Source organism: Centruroides vittatus, unplaced genomic scaffold, assembly GCF_030686945.1.
Source record: "Centruroides vittatus isolate TY-2023 unplaced genomic scaffold, ASM3068694v2 contig_1450, whole genome shotgun sequence".
NCBI lineage: Eukaryota > Metazoa > Arthropoda > Arachnida > Scorpiones > Buthidae > Centruroides > Centruroides vittatus.
Window position 1 is genome coordinate 982,594 of NW_027120902.1, and position 22,719 is coordinate 1,005,312.

The 22,719-nt window shown below is 33.0% G+C and overlaps 1 protein-coding gene across 2 annotated transcripts in view; it reads left to right on the forward strand.

The window, feature by feature from the left end:
• LOC136968360 (phospholipid scramblase 1-like) overlaps positions 1 to 22,719 on the forward strand; it is a 66,831-nt gene that overhangs the window by 35,446 nt on the left and 8,666 nt on the right. For both annotated transcript variants that reach the window (XM_067262371.1, XM_067262372.1), the window contains exons 3-6: positions 5,764 to 5,868; positions 5,936 to 6,013; positions 10,787 to 10,926; positions 14,624 to 14,788. In XM_067262371.1, coding sequence (XP_067118472.1) covers positions 5,764 to 5,868; positions 5,936 to 6,013; positions 10,787 to 10,926; positions 14,624 to 14,788 — 488 coding nt within the window. The remainder of the gene's footprint in view (positions 1 to 5,763; positions 5,869 to 5,935; positions 6,014 to 10,786; positions 10,927 to 14,623; positions 14,789 to 22,719) is intronic.

A 22,719-nucleotide genomic window follows, 5' to 3' on the forward strand; every position in this document is an offset into this window, starting at 1 on the left:
TTTAAAAATGAATAAAAGTATTGTTTTTAAAAGTTTAATAAAAATCTGGCTTATGTAATTTAGGGACACAGTCAACTGGGTAACAGTGAGTGGGTGATGGTCATCTGGGCAATGGTCAATGGACATCTGGGTGACAGAATAAGAGATCAATAATAGACAAAATAAAAAATTTTTTAATGGTTTTTTTATTAAAATCATCATTTTTTTCTATTGATCTACTATCTGGTAAATTTAAATAATACTTTTTAAAGAAACAAGTTAAAAGAACAATTCTGTCATTAACAAACATATTTATACATGTTATATAGGCCTACATTAAAACAAAAAAGTATAAAAGTTCTTCAAAATAATTTGTCTTTGAAGAACTGCATTTCTTTGATGTGCTTTGTTAACCACTTAGTATGTTGTTCCAAAACATTTCCTTTTTCTAAGTTGGAGATAACCATATAAGTCATATCTCATAAGTCTTAACAATATTTATATTTATATATATTTTACCAATATTTAAAAAAGAAAATATCTGCAAGATTGTATGCTTGCTAAGTGTGCAAAAGTTTTTAAGTTTCTGTCTCCCAAATGACAGTTGCAGAATTAACAATTGCCCACTTGACTATCGCCCATTGTGAATTACTCAGTTGGCTATTGCTCAGCTATCATGTACCCATAATTTACAACTGAAATTTTGTCCATTATATCTATATACAGTAATAGACAATATATTACAATTAATACAAAGCACAACCTCTGAGGAGAGTAGTTTGAGTCCACAAGGGGTTGAAATTTGACTCCATAACTTTTCTGGTCAGCTTTGTGGTGCATCTACATTTTGTGATATCACAATGATGCTCTGCTAAATTCTCACCAGCATTCTGGCCATGGTGCCAATGTACCATGTATTTTCCCAGTTGTTGGGTGCAAAAAGGTTACAGCATGAACCACAAATTTTTCAAGAAGGGAGAACCTATCCCTATTGTTGCAGATAAACTTGTGGAAAGTTGGCTGCAGGGAGAGAAGCAGGAGGAGGCTGTTTCTTGAAGATATGGCAAACACAGAGAAGGAACCAAAATATGGGATTTGGTTACCACACCCAAGTCAACTGTTTTTTTAAAATATAGGATAGTGGGCAGAAATAGTGAATTTTTAACCCTAATGAGAATGTAGTGAAATTTATCAGATGAATATCCTGCCTTGCATATGGCCGCATAAACATTATGTAACTTGAGTTGAACGAGCTCATGCATTGATGGAAGTAAAAAGGCTATTCTAATGAGGGCAGAAATGGCCAAGTTGATGTAACATAAAGGTTGAAAAGATGTTGCCAGGATGACATGGGAAATGGTGTTAAATTTGCAGTATAACAAATGGAGATGCTCAGTGGTGATATTCGAAATATTTAACAAAGGGTTCGCTAGCAGAAAATTTTTCCCTGACAATCACCGACAAACGAAATGGAAGTTTTGGCTAGAAATAAATACAATACCTTTTCTTGCGATATATGCAGTGGTGATATTCGGCGGGTTCGCACAGGTTCGGCCGAACCCATTGTTAAAATTTTCAGTTTTCCGAGCGGGTTCGCCCGAACCCATTGTTAAAGTTTTCCGAACGGGTTCGGGCGAACCCGTTGTTAAAATTTTCAGTTTCCCGAACCTTGTTAAACACACGGAACATTTCTCAGTGGGTTTGTTTTTTTTAAAAAAATATATTAAAATATGCGTATTATACTCCTAAACTAGGGCCTTATACCCCATTTGCACCGAGCATTTCAATCTAGATTGTGAGCAAGGTCAGGGAGTATGTCTTGGTGCAATCTCTCTCGACCGTTTCAATCGAGGTTTAATCGCAATCGATTCAAGAGTGTTCTTGAAAGTAGATCCAGTCATAAGAGAGATCCCAGAATGCCACGCACGCGAGACAATACAAGATGGCTGTGGAACACGTGTCGGGCTATGGACAGCGAAAGAAAAAGTATAATGTATCTCGAGAGATGATGACATGTGCCTATTTCTAGAAGCGCCATATTGCGGTAAAGAATTTCTCTGCCTTGAAAAAAAAAAAAAAGGTCGACAGCTCTAAAATACTATTGTTACCTGGCCTTCTCCCATGGCTCGTTACGTTCTAAATACGCCACTGATTGTTAGATATATGGTTGCAAGAAAAGGTATTGTATTTATTTCTAGCCAAAACTTCCATTTCGTTTGTCGGTGATTGTCAGGGAAAAATTTTCTGCTAGTGAACCCCTTGTTAAATATTTTGAATATCACCACTGGATATATGTAATAATCACTGGTGTATTTGGAATGTAACGAGCCCTTGGGCGAAGACCAGGTAACAATAGTATGTTAGTGCTGTCGACCTTTTTTTTTTTTTTCTTTTCTTTCTTTTTTTTAGGCAGAGAAATTTTTTCACTCCGAATGGCACTGCTGGTAATAGACAGATGTCATCGTCTCTCGAAATACAATATCCTTTTTATTTCGCTGTCCATAGCCCGACACGTGTTCCACAGCCATCTTGTATTATCTCAAGCACATGAGATTGTGGGATCTCTCTTATGACTGGATCTAGTTTCAAGAACCCTCTTGAATCGATCGCAATTAAACCTCGTTTCGGTCGAGATTGAAACGGTCGAGAGAGATTGCACCAAGACATAGTCCCCGACCTTGCTCACAATCTAGATTGAAATGCTCGGTGCGAACGGGATATAAGGCTCTAGTTTAGTAGTATTACAGAGTATAATACGTATATTTTAATATATTTTTTAAAAGAAACAAAACCACTGAGAAATGTTCCGAGTGTTTAACAAGGTTCCGGAAACTGAAAATTTTACCAACGGGTTCAGGAGAACCTGTGCGAACCTGCTGAATATCACCACTGGAGATGCTCCCCTGAAGGATCTATGTATGCGGAGATGCAAGAATGCTATTTTCTTACCCGTGTCCTCTTCTTTGGAGAAGGAAATGGAAGAGTACATGACAGATAGATGTTGTACAAAGTGAGACAGCTTCAAATTTATAGAAGTGTTTATAAACTATTTTTTAGATTAGGAAAAATTGAAATGGGAAAACTTACTTCAATAAATAAAGTTAATTTTAGTAAAATTTGTGCTCTTTTTATTATGAGTAACAAAAATGATAAAAACTTTAAATATCAAGTAACCACAAAACTTTAAATAATAATAAAACTTTTGAAATTATAATTCTAAATTATATTTAAACTATAATCTAACAGTTTAAGAATTATATTTAAATTTTAAATATTAACTATTATACTTAAAATAAATTGACTAATTTATATAAGATATGCAATTAAATTTATTATATGGAATTAGTAAATATAACATATTACTGTATTGTATATTGTTTATCATCATCCACAGTAGAGACAATACAAATATTTCAAAACATGAAAACTTTATTTTATTATTCTAATGTGCATTTCAACTTTTTCATGATCCTCTTCAGTTAATTTGTTATAAGAAAGTTTCCTGAGAGTAAAACTTAATTTAGTAACTTAGAAATTGAAGATGTTTCTTTTGTATAAAGTAATAATGTAAAAAAAAATTAGATTAATAATTTTTCAAGTTTTGAAGAAGTATAACTAGTACCAGGTAAATTATTAAAATAAAAATATTTGTATTTATAAAATAATAATTATTAAAAACAAATATTCAATTAATTAGATAAATACACATTTAATATATATTAAATTATAAAATTATATAATGTATATTAAATTATTTTATTGTCCATTATTTCTTGATAGTCTATTTAGATAATGATAAGCTAATAATAATCTTTTTTATTATAAGTCGATTAGTATTTTTTAAATTTATTTATCTATTTTAGTTTTGTCAAAAATAATTAGATTCTATTTGCTTTTCTTTACAAAAGTAAATAGAACAGTATTCAAAATAAAATTGTACAGTCAAACCTGTTTTTATGCGCTCTTTTTATGTGCGATTTTTTTAATGCGAATTTTTAATTTGTGCGGTATAGTTGGCGACTAGTCTCGTGCGATTCGTCATGTCTTACGTTGACTTATTATAGCTAAATAAACTTATTATAGCATAAATGCACTTATTATAGTAATATTATTGCATGAATATGCGAAAAATGAAATAATTTACTTTTTAAGTCAACAAAACACCACCTGGACAAAAATATGTAAAACAGACGATAGACCAGACGATGCAGTCAAGTGCTGACATCTGTTGTCAATAAATTATATTTCGTACGGTTTTGAGTTATTTTCTATGTGAGACTTTTTTTATGCGGTCCCTGTTGACCGCATAAAAAAAATATTTTTTAATTGTGTTGCGAAAACTATTATTTACAGCCATTCGTGAAGTTTTGTGAGATTTTTTTTTATGCGTTTTTTTTAATGTGGTCCCTATCCCCCGCATAAATAGAACAGTATTCAAAATAAAATTGTATATTAAATTGTTCATAAATGATGATAAATTATAATTTTATAGAAGATTCACATCTTATATAATCATATATTTAGGATTTCCAAATTTAAATAAATAATTAAGATATTTTCTACACAGTTTTACAATGGAAATTTTAATTTCTTTTATTATTAGGAAAGTTTAATTTCATGATATATAAAATTTTCTTCAAAATCTATATGTATACAGGCAATCCTCTACTTTCATACCTAATTGGCTTCTAAAATGTGTATGAAAGTTGAAATCTATAAAAGTAGAGCAATGTAAAAAACATCAAAAAGGATTTTCAAAATGTTTATTTTTTGTTGATTAGTATCTGGTGTTTTCTTTATGAATTTGTCGAGAGATAATTGAATTGTACTTTTCTTTTTTTTTTCTTGATAAAGAGTTCTGTAACATGTCGTGTCTTTTTCTATTTCCCTTTGTACATGAGATATATGCTCTCAATTGAAATCATATTCTTCCATGATGGTTAAAAATTTGTCAAAATGCATGAAGGCTAACTCAAGACATCCCTGCTCAAGACTGAACCTGTGACATTGAAAATGGACATGATTAATGTTGGAGAGATGGGGAGGGACTAGTGACTAATAGTTCATGAGAAGGGGAGAATCATTACATGAAAGTACACACCTTTTGCCATATATATTGATAAAAATTGAAAATATGAAATGTGTACAAAATACCGAATTGTATAAAATTAGAATGTACAAAAGTAGAGGACCGCCTTGTACAATTTGTACTGTACACATGTAAGTTTTATGTAACATATTTTATATGGATAATTATAATTTTTTGTATTTGTAAATTAAATTAAAAGAACTTAAATAGAAAAAATTTAATAAATATTTTATCCTTTTCAGAAGAAATAGATTCAATAATTATTCTTCTATTACCAAATTTAGAAGAGATTAAAAAAAACAATCTTATAAAGTCAATAACAATTGGCTTTATAAAATTGTTTTATTAATTACCTAATTTAATGTTTTTGAAGATAAAAAATATGTATTGATGACATTTATGTTAAAGGGAAAGAAATTGTAATTGTAGATGAATTAACCAAAGCTTTTGTCATATAACTATCAGAATAATAAAATTTAGTTTGAAGTTTTTTTAATGAACTCTTTGTTTATAAAGAATTTCTCATAGAACTGAACATTGATTATAAGTTCCTAACCAAATCAAAAATTTATATGTTTTTATAGATTTTACACTTATTATATATATGTTTTAGCTGTTACACTTAGTATGTTTTAGAATTAGATAAAACTTTGTTTTTAATTCAAAAGTTAAACTTTACTATAATTTATTTTTAGCAACAATGCCACCACCACCAGTTCCAACAAATTGCCCTCCAGGATTAGAATATCTTTCAGTAATTGATCAATTACTTGTGCACCAAAAAGTAGAATTACTTGAAGGTAAAGTAATTACAATATTTTAAAGTTAAATTATTATTAATTAATTAATTTGTTTGTTTTCAATTAGCATTTACTGGTTTTGAAACTGAGAACAAATATGAAGTAAAAAATTCTTTAGGACAACTTGTATATTTTGCCAAAGAAGGTGAGTATATTATTTTTAGATATTTATTCCAGATTTATTGATATATTTGTAAGATATTTAAAAGAATAACTACTCACCTACATTACATAAAAGTTCTGTTTCTAAAACAAGTATATAATTTGATATTTAAATGAATCAAAAAATACTTTTATGCAGGAAGCAATCAAGTATATAGTAACAACATAAAATATTAACTTTTATTCATAATTATGATAAATAAAAATATTAATTAAAAAGAAGTGTATGAAATACTATAATATATATAATAGAACCTCATTAATTCAGAAAAATTGAGGAGAAAGCCTAGTCTGAATTAGTGAATGTTCAAATAAGTGATTACTGTATGGTCTGAAAAGTACACTTTATTTATTAAATTCAAGTTTTATTGTAGTCAGATGGATGCAGATGCAAAAAATGATGCTGGCGCTGCATGGATGACCTGCTAGATCATCCACGATACTTTCATGACAGAGCATGACCAATGCATGTTAGGAGATAGATACACTCAATGCCTACAGTTGTCAGATGAGCATAAAAAACAATGGATGTTGTAATATTGTTTTGACGAAGTGCTGGGTCACTGTTCTGCCAAAGGGTGGAACAGACAGGAATTGTGGGACACTTCATCTGAACTTCATAAAAACAGAAATCAGAAAAAGGAAAACTGGTTACAAGTGTGTAATGGTTTATTTAATGACTTATGTCTTGTTTGTAAATACTTCTGTATGTAATAAAAACAGTGCATCATAATCTATGAGATCCATACTGACAAATAAATGTCAAATAAAACTGACTACTAATGTGCACTGTGGAATATAGCACTCATCTGACAACAGTTTGTGTTGCCAACCTAACAAGTTTGTGTTTGTGACATGTTCATGAATTTTCACATTCATGAATCAAAAATAGCATCTATCTGTTTTGACACTCATCTGACATTAGCCTAACTGTTCCTTGATCATATCTTGATGCATCTGTCTAAGAATAAGATAATAGTTGTTAAAGTCCAGATTAGAATTGACAGATTCATTATTTTAAAAAAGTACACAATACATATACAAATGCAAATGTGTTCTTAATAATTAAATTGACTTATAAATTTTTTATTTCCAAAATGGAAATAACTGAATATGAAGTTAAATGTGTTGTGGTGTTTTGGTGATGGATTGGTCTGTAGGCAATGATGCCACAGATTTGTTTTGCTAAAATGAATCTTTATAGTCATTTGTAAGAAATTTGTGGACTTATGTGAATTTTTCTGTAAAATATGATGGAACAAGTGTATGGGAAAGTATATAAATAAAAAGAAAGATAAATTTCTTGAAGAAAAGTTGAGAGAAAAAGACTTTATTCAACTATACTGCAAATCCAAACACAAACTTGTCTACAAATGCCTCAGACAGAACTCTGCCACAAAGATGATAATAAATAAGATATTTTATCAAAAGACTTACTGAATTTTCAACTTTTGTATTTATTGTTCAGTTAATGGCAAAAGTAAATCACCACTTCATGCTGATCGGCATGAAGATGACATCACAAAGTCAAATTTGACATAATGCATAACCCAGATTATATCAATCAAATATGAACATAGAAATATCTGTTGAATTTTTAATAAATTGCTTGAACTAATTTATCTTAAATTAAATATATTTTTTTAAAAAAGATATTTTTTTGAATTATTGAAAGAATATTTGAAGATGTTATTGCTCCAGCTATCTTTGATTTTTATTTAATAATAATAGTTTTCATAAAATATGAAATTACTACTTATTATAATAATTTATGCTTTAGTTTACATGAAATATTTTATAATTTATTTTCCGTGTAAATGGAATAGAAATAACTAAGTTAAATATTTCTGTTTGCTATTAGCTGAATATTTTATTATTCAAATAAAAACAAAACACTTTCTTGATGTAATTTTGATTTTGATAACAAGTATTAATATAACAAAAAAATTTTGACGTCAACATGTTTTAAAAAGTATTCATGCAATTTATTGTTTACAATTTTTTTATTCATAAAAATATTACTCATGTACTATATGTATTATACATACATATAACAAAACACAAAATAATATGTTAATAGTAACACATATTAAATATTACATTTTATTGAAATCAAAAAAATTATTTCAAAACATAAATATCACCATTACTCAAATAATATATATATTATAAATGAATGAGTTGTCTAATCACCAGATGCATCAATCACTTGTTTTAATCTAGCATTCGTTGATTGTGTTAACTTTGTAAAAGAAAGTGGATACTTCCTTAAGTTTATGAGCTTGAGTAAATAAATTATTAGACGTAGGATTAATTTCCCATTCTCACAATTGCACCATTTTTTCCCAAATATTTTCTATTGGGTTTAAGTCTGACAATTTTGCTGGCCAAGGTATTTATTTCAGGATGATGATTAAATCACACTTTCACAATTTAGTATGAATCAAACAGTTATGCACAAAAGTGAAACAATAATTTTCAGAATAAACTGCTGACGTAGAAGGCAACAGAACCAATTCAAGTATGTTTATATTGTATATTTGAGTGAAGTAAATCAACTATCTAGATTAGTTTGTCTAGATCATCTGCAGAAATCCAACCCCAAGCATTTATACTTTTATAATCTGAATGAGGTAAATGGACCACATTTTCATGTAAATAAGGAGTTCCAATTGGTCTAACAAAGCATGAGAATTTGACATGAGAATTTGACAAAAAGGTTTTCTTGTCTGAAAATATACCTCTTTACCAAAAATTATGAAAATATGATAAATATTGAAATGCAAAACTAGATTTCACTTCTTTTCGTTCACTTGTCAAATGATTTTTTTTTACAGGACAATGGAGAGTATATCCAAATTCTTTTAATCGTCTTTGTATAGTATCCAACAAGCATTGTAACTGCAATTTTCTTTTTGGCAATGCCACATTAGTAAAAGGTTGTTCGATGACAGAATTTATAATTTCTCAATTCTGTGTCAAAGCCATTTCTTGTGGTACGCTGGATCTTTTTTGTATTGTAAATCAATAATGTTCTTGTCACCAATGTCTCTAATTTGAAACAATTTTATGAATAAATGATAAATGATAAATTAGTTCAAGAAATTTATTAAAATTTAATGAATAAAGTTACTCAAAGCGTAGTTCTAAGTTAACATTGATATTCAATTGATCTAGTCTGGGTTATGCATTACATCAAATTTGATTCCATGGTGTCATCTTTGCACTGATCAGCATGATGTATCAATTTATTTTTGTCTTTAACTGTACAATACATTATGATTCAGAAGGTCCTATCAGGCCCATTTTGAATAGTGCTTGCAAATAGCTTCATATTATAAGAAATAGAGAAATAGTATTTTAGTGTGACAAATTTTTTTGCATGTTTAGCAACATAATCTATAATTATAATTCTCAATGTTAAATGAAACAAGATAGTTGCCCTTCATATAATCCTAGTATTATAAAATGTTATTTAGATCATACTCTTGGTTCATGTTGAGTAGGAACATACATTAAACAAGCAATTATTTATTGTGACATCATCACAATGCTGGGCTGCAATTTTTAATCATACTTTAAATTTACTTATGTTTTTTATTTATATTTTAATATTAACATTTTAAATTTACTAAATTTAAATTGTATTATGCTCTCCACCTTAAATTAGTAGTGTCTTGCCCCTGTACATTATACTTTTCCTGTTAGCAATAGAGTCATGCCAGTCATCTAACTCCTTTCAGGGGAAAGTTTTTGAATTGAAATAAGGTGACTTCCAGTTTGCATTAGATGTTCATATGTAGTTAATTAAGACCTCCTACCCCAAATCCAAAGGCAGATCTAGGTTTTTCAGGGCCTAGGGCTAATTGAAGTCCAATGGAGCCCCAATTTTTGTTAAAACAGATAATAATAATGATAATTTATAGTATTATTATATTATTAATATTAACTATTTTTTATTATATGATAAGTGCTCATTGTTAATGAAAAAGTATTAAAAATTTATAATGATAATTCAATTTTTGTGGGCCCTTGACACTTGGGGCCCAGGGTTTAAGCCCTATTAGTCCTTATGTAGATCAGCCCCTGCCCAAAGCTTTCCATATCTGGTCTCAGCTTTCATCTATCTAACTACATTCTTGAGATTAAGAAAGAACAGACAGACAGCTGACAGTGGAAATTTATAGGTCAAAAATTTTTTCAAATTGTAGCCCAATATTATCAGAATACAACAATCAACAATTCCTTTAAGGAAAAGTAAGAACAGAAGGGAATCCTGACAAAATCCCTTTTAATTAAAAATAAAAAAATTGTGATTACAGAATTACACAAGCAAAGAAACAAAAATGTTTCTAGATATCATATTGCTGTAATGAAAATGTATTTATTAAAAGATTAATTTTTCTTTGGAAATTTAAAGCATGTTTTTATCCTATATTATTTTTTAAATTTTGATTTTTTTTTAACATTATTCTTGCTTATAAAATAATCTTTACTCATAAAATTTGATAACATAAAAATAACTTTTTTAATAAATTCTGTTTTTAAATGTTAATTCTTAAATGTTTTGTATTTTTTCCCCTAAGTTTGCACTTAAATTTAATCTAATTAAATATAATATTTTTTAATATACATTTACTAATAAAATGATTTGAAATAATCTAAAGACTATACTATGCCCTATAGAGAAATATTTCTTCTATATTCTAGAATAGAAAATTATATAATTTTATAGTAAAATTTTTTTGACTTTTAGACACTGATTGCTTGACAAGAAATTGCTGTGGCCCTATGCGTCCATTTGATTTACAAATTCTGGATAATTTTCAGAGAGAAGTCATTCATTTGTATCGTCCATTACGATGCGATTCCTGCTGCTGTCCTTGCTGTCTTCAGGTTTGTAAAATTTATATTGTTTTTTGGTAAAACAAATAAGCAAGCAAACTTTATATTGTCTTCAACTATCAGTAGCGTGCTATCTATGGAAGCTGTGGAAGCCGCTTCCCTTGTATTTTCTAAAATATAAATACATTATTGTGTATTATTATTAAATATTGTGTGATTATTTTAATATTTTAAAGTACTTTGAATTAATTAGATTTAATATTTTATTATAACTGCATTATGTATCTTACTACAAATTTCTATAGTGCATGTGAAAAACAATGATAAGATTACTATTGTATATTTGAATATAAATTTGTATATGCATATTCCCAATGGAAGTGCTGTATTGTCAAATATGGGATAGCTTCCACAGCAAAAATATTTAAATGGTGTAAAGCAGCCAGATTACAGGCATTCGCTTTACAGAGAACCAACCTCATGCAGTTAGCTTGTGGATGCTACACACTAAAATATTGTATAATGCTTTTAATGATTCTATCCAGGGCCGGCACAGCTTCCCTGTCATCAAATGTCACCGCATGCCACTGTCAACTATAGCTCATATAGTTGAGGGTAACATTGGTAAAATGTATGTTAGATTATATCTGTAGCAAACAATATCAATGTATGAATCATAGGAGATGCTATTAGATTCATATGTATGTTCAAGGGTTGGAAGTAGTAGGGGACCAATGTAATGGACAGAAAGAGAACAAAGAGAGAGACCAGAAGGTGACAACTGTGTATGAGAAGGACTATGTGGACTATGAAAATAAAGACTTGATCGCTTTTTATTTTAAACATATTCTTAATTTATTATATTGATTGATATTTAAATCTTATATACAAGGTATGTGCTAAAAGTTTCCAGCCTGACTACATTTTAGACATGATAGGAATAAAATAATGATAGTATCAGATAGCACCATCTGTATTGTTTTTTCTGCCAATTTGCATAAGTCACTTTGGAAACATTAATTTAACATCACTTTTGGAAACATTAATTAGTTAGACTTGTTGCATTAATTCCATGTTTGCCCTTTCAGGACAATGCACCAGAGCACACAGCTGCCAAAGGAGTGTGGGTTTGAGGAGCTTGACCATCCATCATACAGCCTGGACCTGACTCCTAGTTATTATGTGATTACTATCTGTTTCCAAAACTTAAAAATACTTTCAAAAAAGGGAGACAGTTTATGAGCATTTTGCAGACAAAATTGCAGACTATTTTTTCAAGGGTATTGGAATGCTAATTTCAAGATGTAGTAGTGTGTTGAACTGCAAGGAGACTATATTAAAAAAAATGACATCATTGTTTTATACCTATAACATCTAAAACATAGGCTGGAAACTTTTGGCATCTACCACAACATATATATATATATAACAAATTTTATGTGAAGAAAAGTTTTTAAATGAATATACATGAAACACCTGGGCTTGCTAAAACTTTTCATGGATTAAAAGTTCTTTCCTCTTACTGCTCAGAAGACAACGAATAAAAAAGAAATAATATAAGTAAATAATATAATGATTAAAAATGATTTGCAGATAAATTGTACAGATGAAATGTCTAAAAGAAATTAAAAATATGTATAGAATAGAGATACAGTAAATAAAATTATGATGGCATTTATAATTTGAATTTTTAACAGAAGTAATGTACTGCAGATCTGGAAAGCTCTGATTTTTAATATTCAGATTCATATTGGGCTGCAGTCTCCAAATTGCCGACCTATAAATTCCCACTGGAGTCTGTCTGTCTGTCTGTCCTTTCTTAATCTTGAGAATGGAGTTAGATAAATGAAAGTTGAGACCAAATCTGGAATTCTTAGGGACAGATGGTCCCAATTAGTATGACAATTAAAAAATTTTCTTCAGAATGGAGTTAGATGACCAGCATGACTATTGTTAACAGGAAAAGTATGATATACAGGTGCAAGACAACTACTAAATTGAGAGTATATATTTTAAATTAAATAAATTTAAAAATATGATTAAAAATTGCAGCCTGGCATTGTGACAATCCACAGTAAATAATTGCTTGTTAGATGTAAGTCAATTCTTAATAATTATCGTATTTTATAAAAAGCTGCAGCAAAGTTTGGTAATTTGATTATTTTTAATATAAGGATATAAAAAATTTGGAATCTCATACATCTTCCACTGAACATTCAAATTACAATTTCTGAAATGATTTTCAATCTGATGTTTTTGTATTTTTTGTTATTGCTTGTAGTATATACTGGTTTTATTACCTTCTTAAGTATGTTTTTCAATGCTTGAGTTGTTTATAGACAGTTGACATAAACAACAAATTAAAGCCTAAATGAGACAAATCTAATAACAGAATATTTATTTATTTGTTTTTAATGTCGTGTCATATGTTGAATGAATTAAATTATAAAACTTCCACTTACTGATATGTTAATCCATAATATTGATTGATATTATTTCAAATTTAAAATGACAAATAATGCATTTTAGTATGAATTTAATAACAATCTTGTAAAGTTATTTATCAATGGAGCAAATCCATGGAGGTGTTCATATTTATATATTAGTAGGTAGTCTGTTGCTGATCACCTTCAGCAGTCCAATTTTGGTTTTTGCATTGCTTTGAAACATTCTGTGTTTAATTTATAATCATTCTTTATATAGAAAATTTTAGTTTTTCTAAATAACTGCATTTAACACAGCTAATTTTTCTTTATTACATTTTTGTAAGAGAAAAGAAATATCGTTATTTAAAATTATAACTGTTACGATTTGCTGTTAGAGAATACTAAACTAAAGTAAGTGTCGATATCGCAAACTGTGTATGAACTGGCAACACCCATCTTCATTTGAATCATTTTATATCTTATAAGCAAGACTGCTTGAAACAAGAAGATACCTGTTTTTCAGTTGCGCGCCAAGTTATGGATGGGTGAACAAGTGCATGTATAGTCTTAGATTAGAATAAAGTTTAATTCTAAGTTAAAGGACTGTCTCATCATTGTTTTAACATTTGCTCACATTAATTTTTTTTAAAATAGATGGATTATACTTACATCAAATGCATTGACATTGTGACATTTAATGAGGTTTCAAGGATCAAACTTTAACATGTAATAGCACCTAATATATAAATATATTTATTTTTCCTGCAAAAAATTCCTCATCTCAGTGAGTCAGTCAGTCAATGAGTCTAATGTAGCTTTATAATATAGATAAAGTAATAATTCCTTATTTGTTTTGCTTTTGATAATTTATATTCATTTAATCCAAGTTTAATTAATAACTATCTTCATGTGAATCATTTTATATCTTATAAGTAAATTGTTTAATTTAGAAATTTAGCTTATTTCAAAACTTTTAATTGCTTTTTTGTATTTCATTTCAAAGAAATTTTTTGTAAAATTTATAAGCATTAATAATAATAAGTAAATAAATGATTGTTATATTGAAAAGATTTTTTACAATAATTTACTTGATAGTTATTTATATTTATATTAAAATTAGTTTTTGGGTTGAAATACTAATTCATTTACATAATAATTTACTATTATCATCAATATTAAAAATTGGAGAATATTATAAAATTTGTCAATACTTATTTTATTTCAGTATTTAATTGATGCATACAACATATTTTATTTAATTAATTTGGAATATGAAAAAATTTAGATATTAAATATATGAAAACTTAATATTGTAATTCTAGAGTTTGGAAGTTACTGCACCTCCTGGAACAGTTATAGGCTATGTAACACAAGAATGGAGTATTTGTTATCCAAAGTATCGTATTGAAAATGCAGCAAAAGAATGTGTATTGCGTATTGAAGGTCCATGCTGCACTTTTAGTATTTGTGGAGATGTAGAATTCAAGGTAAATAAAAAGTATTATATAAATGTTGTATTTAATAATATTTATATATTATTTCTTTATAATTAAATTAGTTTACTGAATTATAATTATTTATTTAAATTTTATAAAATAATGTTTGTTTCCATAAATTATTATAAATTTGATAATGGCCAAATGAAATGTAAAGTGAAACAGCAGTCCAAATTTTTTTAATTACCAAAATATATTGGACTGTTTTAAAATTTGTATGATATTTATTGAATTTATTGATTGAGATGATGATAGTGATCTAAATCAAATAAGTTTCTCTTCAGATTGCTAAATGTTCATGTTAGCAAGGAATGTATTTAGCATTAGATGGCATTGCATAGAAACTGTGTTACTGACTATTCAAAAATAATGAATCCATGAATCTAACATAAAACTGAACAAATTAAAGTAGATGATTGAATCAATATAACATGTTTTTAACAAATGGAAAAGTACTGTTTTTATTAGAAAATTATTAATGTTTATGTTGCTATGCTGACATAACAAAAATTAAGAGTTTAAATAGAAGTTCTGTTATGTACTTAGTCTGCAGATACTTCAGTTTTGAGTATGGGGTCAAAGTATACCTAGGTAACCCCAATTGGTGTGCTATTGCCGCGCTTTCCACTGTTCGTTGCTCCCAACTTACTCCCGGAGGGGAGCTGCTGGCAGCCGCCTTGTGCTAAACCGTCACTAGTTATTGAACAAAGGAAAAAAAAGGAAACGTACTACTAAAAATATATTTAATCTAATCTAACCTCAACCTAGCCTAGCCTAACAGAAGCGCCGCCATTGGGGTTACCTAGGTATACTTTAACCGAGTATGGTACTTTAATTTCTGCAAAATCTTTTCAATTATAAACACTGTGAAAGTTCAAAATCACAAATAAAATGCTTTTTAAATCACAATCTTTCAACATTTAAAGATCAGGTTGTGAGATTTTTCAGTAGCTTGTAAAAGGTTATAATAGCTGATTTTAAAATAGCTTCAAATGCAAATGTTTTGTATTGAAAAAAAAAATAGCAATTTATTTTTGTATTACTATTTAGATTTTATTTAAGAATTTTAATTCCTAGTATATTATGTATATTTTGTTTTATTTGTTGATGTTGTTTTTATGAGCTTGAATCTGGTTGTATGCAGTCATGAAAAATTAATATGTATATTTAATTTTTTAAACTTTTATTTAAATATTTTATATATAAAGCAATGCCGCTAGGGATCTCTAGTAAGAGGTCGTGTTTTTCGTGCTCCGTTTTCGTTCGTGTTTTTTTTTGGTTTTCGCCTGATGTTCTTGGATTATCTGGTATCGCTAGTCCCAGGTCAACGATTACTTCCTGTGTGTATAATTTTTTTTAAGTTTGGACATCAACTTTCGGAGTAATTAACGTCCGATTCTTTCGCTCATTTTCGGCCCCCGCTGGAGACCCCTACTGTGATTCGCCGGAATTATTGTCAGTATTATCTTGCCTGTTCGATAAGTATCTTAACCTGTAAGTTTCATTTTAGTATCTTTCGTAACTGTAGCGCAAAATCGTTGGGTAATTTCACCGTTAGACAAAGAAGTCTTCTGCCACGTGGTAGTGCTAGTCAATCGGCGTAGATAAGCCGGTCGGCGTTCGGCGTCTTCGGCTGTTGCCTCTCCTGTTTTGGCCAATTTTGTTACGCTTTCGTTATTGCTTTTCGTTGTCGGTCGAGCTTATAGGGCGTCGCTCGTGCGCGCCCAGTTTGTGTAATTCTCTGTCTAGCCATTCGGCGGTCTCGCGCCGTTTCGGCGTGTCGTGTTTCTCGCCCTCTGAAGAGGCCAACTCGGCTCAAGCCATTGAATAAGCTTGGGCTCCCCGTCCAAACGTTCCAGTCCTGTTCTTTCCCTGTAAAGTACTTTTGTTTATGAACAAAATGGTCACTGAGGACGAAAATGGTACATTAAACAACAGCTTTGTGGAAGAAGAATTAATCACTGCAATTAATGAGAATCTTGAGTTAATCTTATCTAATATTCCCATCAACTCCAACGTTTTCGTAAAAACGAAGGAGCGTACTCAGGCAAGGGAGGCTGCGGTGAAAATGCATGCCGCCGCCAATCAGATCTTCGGGGTCGTGCTTGCTCTCCGTGAAAGGGTTAAGGCGCTCGAAATCACTGGTACCCATCAACTCAAAAGCACATACTCTGCTGCCGTAAAGAAGAATCTTACGCCGATGAGTCAGACCACAAAACTTATAACAGCCAAATCGGCCAAACTTGAAGGGGTACATAACCCAAAAAATGAGAATCATGATCTAATAATTTCAGCCATAAGGGAACCCGAGGAACCAACACCAATCCCCGAAGAGACAATGGGACTCCTACAAATGCACGTCGATCCCAAAAGGCTCGGAGTTAAAATTAAGTCAGCAAGACCTCTCCCCAGCGGAGACATTAAGATATTGTTGCATGATGAAACCGACCTCCAGACTCTAAAAAAAGCAGTCCAAAATCACGAGGCCTTAGCAAATAAAATACGGATTGTGGATAGGATCAAGAAATTACCAAAACTAATCTTGTATAACGTGCCCAACTACATAGAAGAAGGCGACCTAACTCAGAATATCTATCAACAAAATAGCTTTCTACATGAAATTCTACCCGAAGAAGAGTTTATCAACAGCACCAAAATTAATCGCAGTTTTCGTCCCAAAGGAAACAGCCATACCAGGCACGTCATCTTAAGTGTCCAGCCAGGCATAAGAAACTCGCTCATACAGAACCAAAGAGTCTACATAGGTTGGTCCTCAATTCTTCTGGATGATTATATAGCAATTACCCGCTGCTTTAACTGCACTGGGTTTGGGCATACATCGCACAGATGCACTGAGAAACAGCGTTGTACCCACTGTACAAAGCGCCACAAATTTAAGGACTGTCCACACCTACAATGTGGCCCTAAATGCTATAACTGCAGGCAGTACAACAAGAGAGTCCCAGCAAATAAGGCGGTCTCGACTGATCACAACGCCTTTGACAAATCATGTCCGATCCTTAAAAGGTATAAAGCAACTCAGATTCAGGCAACAAATTATGAATAATGGCTCTCTCCCAGGCATTCAACATGGCCAACAATTACATCTACAAACAGACAAACAATTCAATGCATCCTACAAAGAGTACCCTCAACATACTGCAGATAAACCTACAGAAGTGTAAGGCAGCCATGTCAAATACCATCCAGACATCTGTAGAATTGAAGGCTGACATCCTTGCTTTCCAGGAACCCTACCTCCACGACGGAAAGGTCGCCCTGTTAGGCAGGGGGCGTATTTATACCTGGAGCAAGGATAATCTTCCGATAAAGACAGGCTTCCAAATTGTCAATAATAACCTGAATGCTCAGCTGGTGACACAATATTGTAACAGCTATATCACTACCATCAGAGTCAGCTACGGCTCTCACCACCTGTTCATCCTCAATGTATATGCTCCACCCTCAGAGGACATCCTTCCCCCTCTTAATGCACTAAAGGGGTATATTAATGAACTCTCCGCAAACCCAATCCTGGTATGTGGGGATTTCAATTCAAAATCCCCCATCTGGCATAGCCCGGTCGAAGACCCTAGGGGCCATGCGGTAAGTGAATTCCTTTCGGAAATGGACCTCCAGTCTCTGAATACTAGCCAGCTGCCTACTTTCTCTAGCAGCAATGGGGAAAGTTGGATTGACTTATGTCTTGCAAACCCAATCCTGTTGAATTTTAAAATCACTTGCCAGACCCAATTGTGTCTATCAGCAAGTGATCACGCCTACATTCTGACCACGATCCTATTTGCAAACTGCCCAGAAAAATTGACTATTCACAACATCACTAACTGGGACCTATATCAGGACTATGTAAAAACTCACTGGGATCCCACTGAGCTTACCTCTATCAATCAACCACATGATATTGATTATGCTGTTGATCAGCTTCAAAATGCTCTCCACAAAGCTTACTTTCACGCCACAAGAATAAAAACCAGTAAGCCCTCAGCCCCATGGTGGAGCCAGGAACTTGCAACCCACAGGAAGAAAGTGCGTGTAGCTAAAAGAAAGTACAGGAAAGAATCAGATCCTTACAATAAGCAGAAACTCCACCAGACCTACCAAAGGTATTTTAAAGAATATAAAACCCTGATCAATCGGACTAGGAAGAAATCCTGGCAAAATTTTTGCAACGCCTCCAACGAACGGGGACCCTGGGCAACCCCATACTACACGTCCTTCAAGAAAAAGAAACTGCTCTCAACCCCGGCTACCATCGCAAACTCTCAAAACTTTACCAACACCCTAGAAGACACCTACAAAATAATCTTCTCCGAACTGTTTCCTCCAGATAACCCCAGTACGGACACCGACTACCACAGACAGATCAGGAAACAGAGTATGAACACCTCTTCTGATGTAAATGACAGGCCTTTCACCACTCAAGAAATCTCCAGGCAATTTAACAACATAAAAAAACGGAAAGCATCAGGACCAGACTCTATAGATTGGAGGATGGCTCAGCAAGCTTATGCAGCCATTCCCACCACATTCTCAGTCCTTTTTAATAAATGCCTTGACTGTGGATACTTCCCAAAAAATTGGAAGGAGGCCTCCATTAAACTGATACAAAAGGATAAGAACACCCCTCCAAATAAAGCAACTGACTATCGCCCCATCTCCCTTCTCTCTGTGGTAGGGAAGGTGTTGGATGCCTTAATGGCTGACAGGATCTTACATCACTTAAATGCTAATAACATCCTAAACCCCAACCAATTTGGATTCATGAAAGGGAGAGCCACCCACCATGCTCTAGAAAAGGTCATTTCCTACGTTCAGGAGGCCAAAAAAAGGGGGAACCATACTATCATGGTCAGCATTGACTTCAAAGGGGCATTTGATCATGCCTGGTGGCCAGCCATACTGGCCACCCTAGCCAATGTCCACTGCCCCCTTAACATCTTCAATCTGCTGACAAGCTATCTCATGGAGAGGTCTGCCCTGGCCGTGGAAAAAGGGGAAACCTTACATAGGACTGCCATCACCAGGGGGTGCCCCCAAGGCTCAAAGTCTGGTCCACTCCTGTGGAACATTTTATATAATGGGATCCTAAACCTCACAAATGACACCTCCCATCACGGGAACCCCCACATTCAAGGGTATGCAGATGATACAGTTATCCTTCTTTCTCATCAAAACCAAGGAACTCTTCAAAATTATACTAATAACTTTCTGGATCTGGTCTACAAATGGAGCAAGGATAACAACTTAATAATCAACTATAACAAATGCTCTGCTATGGTTTTCCCTAAAGGAAACCCCCTAAAAAAGAAGCCCACTATCAAGATAAACAGTGAGAAAATTCAAATTGTTAACAGTTTAAAATATCTTGGGGTCATCCTTGACCCTAAGCTTTCATGGAAGGATCACGTTTACTATGCCTATAATAAGGCCATCAGAGCCAGCCATAGCCTAAGGTCCATAGCCAGGAACGGTTGGGGCCTCAACAGCGTTAACAGCAAACTCATCTACAAATGTGCTATTGAACCCATCCTCACCTACTGCTGTGAGGTATGGGGGTACGCCGTAAATAAAGTCCACAACCGAAAGAAATTGCTCTCGGCTCAGCGGAAAGCGGCAATCGCGATCACTAAGTCCTACAACACCGCTCCCACTGACGCTCTCCTAGTGATCGCAGGTTTAACCCCAGTCAACCTTGTGATCATCCAAAAATATACAATGAACCTCTTAATGGGCAAGCTCTCATCCAACGTTAACCCTGATACCATCCACAAGATGATCAATCATCACAATCTTCCGGACACAATACACCCCCTGATCGACGAAATAGCAAACTGTGGCCTTGACATCAAAAAGGACCAAACTTCCGTCCACCCGGCAAACAACATTACCTACGACTTTGTCCAATATCCACCACTGCCCTTGAAGGGACTCAGTTTCTACACGGATGGCTCCAAGGCCCCAGGTGCTGTCGGTGCAGCTGCTCACCTGGTGGATCCCCAAGGGAAACTTTTTTGGAATGCTGCTTACAAACTGTACGAGAATTGCTCTGTGAATCAAGCAGAGTCTTTAGCAATTTGGAAGTCTCTCCAATATATCCACAACAATATCCGGCAGTTCACTGGGAAAAGGATCAACATAATAAGTGACAGCAAAACTGCACTGCATCAGATTAAAAAAGGAAACCGTAAACTCCCAATCATAAGTAATTGTCTGGACACATTATGTGCCCTTGCTGGTGTGACTCTCATTACCTTTTACTGGGTCAAGGGTCACTCCGGCAACATCGGCAACGAAACTGTGGACAATTTGGCAAAGAAGGCTCATAAAGTAGCCTCCAAGTACTCCTACACCTCCGTTCCCATCTCCTTCCTCAGGAAGGAACTCACCGCCATCACTATGTCAAGGTGGCAAAATGACTGGGACAGTAGCCACACTGGACGGAATACCCACAACTTCCTCCCGGACGTCAACAGTAGCTCCCGCCTCACTTTCCTGAGTACGACTCATTCTATTACGCAGATTCTCACCGCCCATGGCAATTTTAAGTGCTACCTTCATCGTTTCCTTAAGAAGGGAAATGGACTTTGTGACTGTCTTGTAAAGGAGAGGGACGACCCTTTCCATCTAATTTTTACCTGCACCAAGTTCATTCAGCATCGCCAACAACTCAGAGACCTGACAACCCATAAAGGGCACAACTGGCCTTGCCACCTTAGTGTATTCCTGGAGGACAAGGACATATACACCAATTTCGTCAAATTCGTTAACAACCTAAATTTATCAGACTATCATCTCCCAACTGCTACTCAATCCAACATGCCAGCTATCTCATCGGATAACCACAGCCAGACTCCATAGCATCAGGACACATGGTTGGCAACCTTCAAAGGGCCACACTTCAAGGACTTATTGGTATCTCCAATAGGGTGCTTCTCCCTCCTCATTACTCTCACCGGCACCATCCTATGTTTGCAATTGTATTGTAAGCCATACCAAGGCGCCTTTATTATTGTTCTGTTATCCCACCTATTAATTCTTAGGTACTGTAATTGTATTTTGTAATTTTGCCTTTCTACGTCTTAACAGGCGGTTCCCAGCAGGCACCCTCATCCTCCTCTTCCCTCCTCTATTTCCTTTCCTAATCCCCCCACCTCTCCTTTCCCACCTTCTGGCTCCTCCTTCCCTCCTCTCTTCTTGTAGGGCTATACCTCCGAGTAAGGCCTCTTCCCCTTTCACTTATTATTATTATTATTATATAAAGCAATAAGTAAGAATAAAATACAAATTAACCATAAAGAATAGTTAACTTAAGCTAAACTTAAGCATATTATAAAATTCATTTACTTTCTTCAATAATTAGTAAACAGTGAAAACTGCTTAAGCCCTGGTCACACTATGCGATTTCCAGCCGTGCGGGTGACTGCAACCGTGATGGCTGTTCCTGTTACCTAGTAATCCCCCTTGAAAACCGGCGCGACTGCAACTGCAACTAGAAACAAAAAGTTTGTTCTACTAGCGCCGATTGCAAATGCGCATCCAATCAGCAAACGCCTTTGTGCCATGTCATACGGTGACAACATTGAAAATAGTTCCTCCTCGTGGCGGATAGTTAGAAGATTTATACTTTTACAGAATCGAGATTGATCGAGCTTATTCGGGCTCATGAATACCTTTGGGATTTTAATTCTTCATTTTATCAAAGATTTTATCTTTTCTGTGTATTCTTGCCAGCTATATCAAAATAATTGCCTTTTTTTATTTTATTCATTCCAGAAAAGAAACTGATTACCATTTTAATAAGAAAAGTGGCTATAATTCCGTAAATACTATGAAGTAGAATGTAAAATGTCGATAAACTCACAGAAGTAGTCAAAAACAAGCTACTGTAATTTTATTGGTTT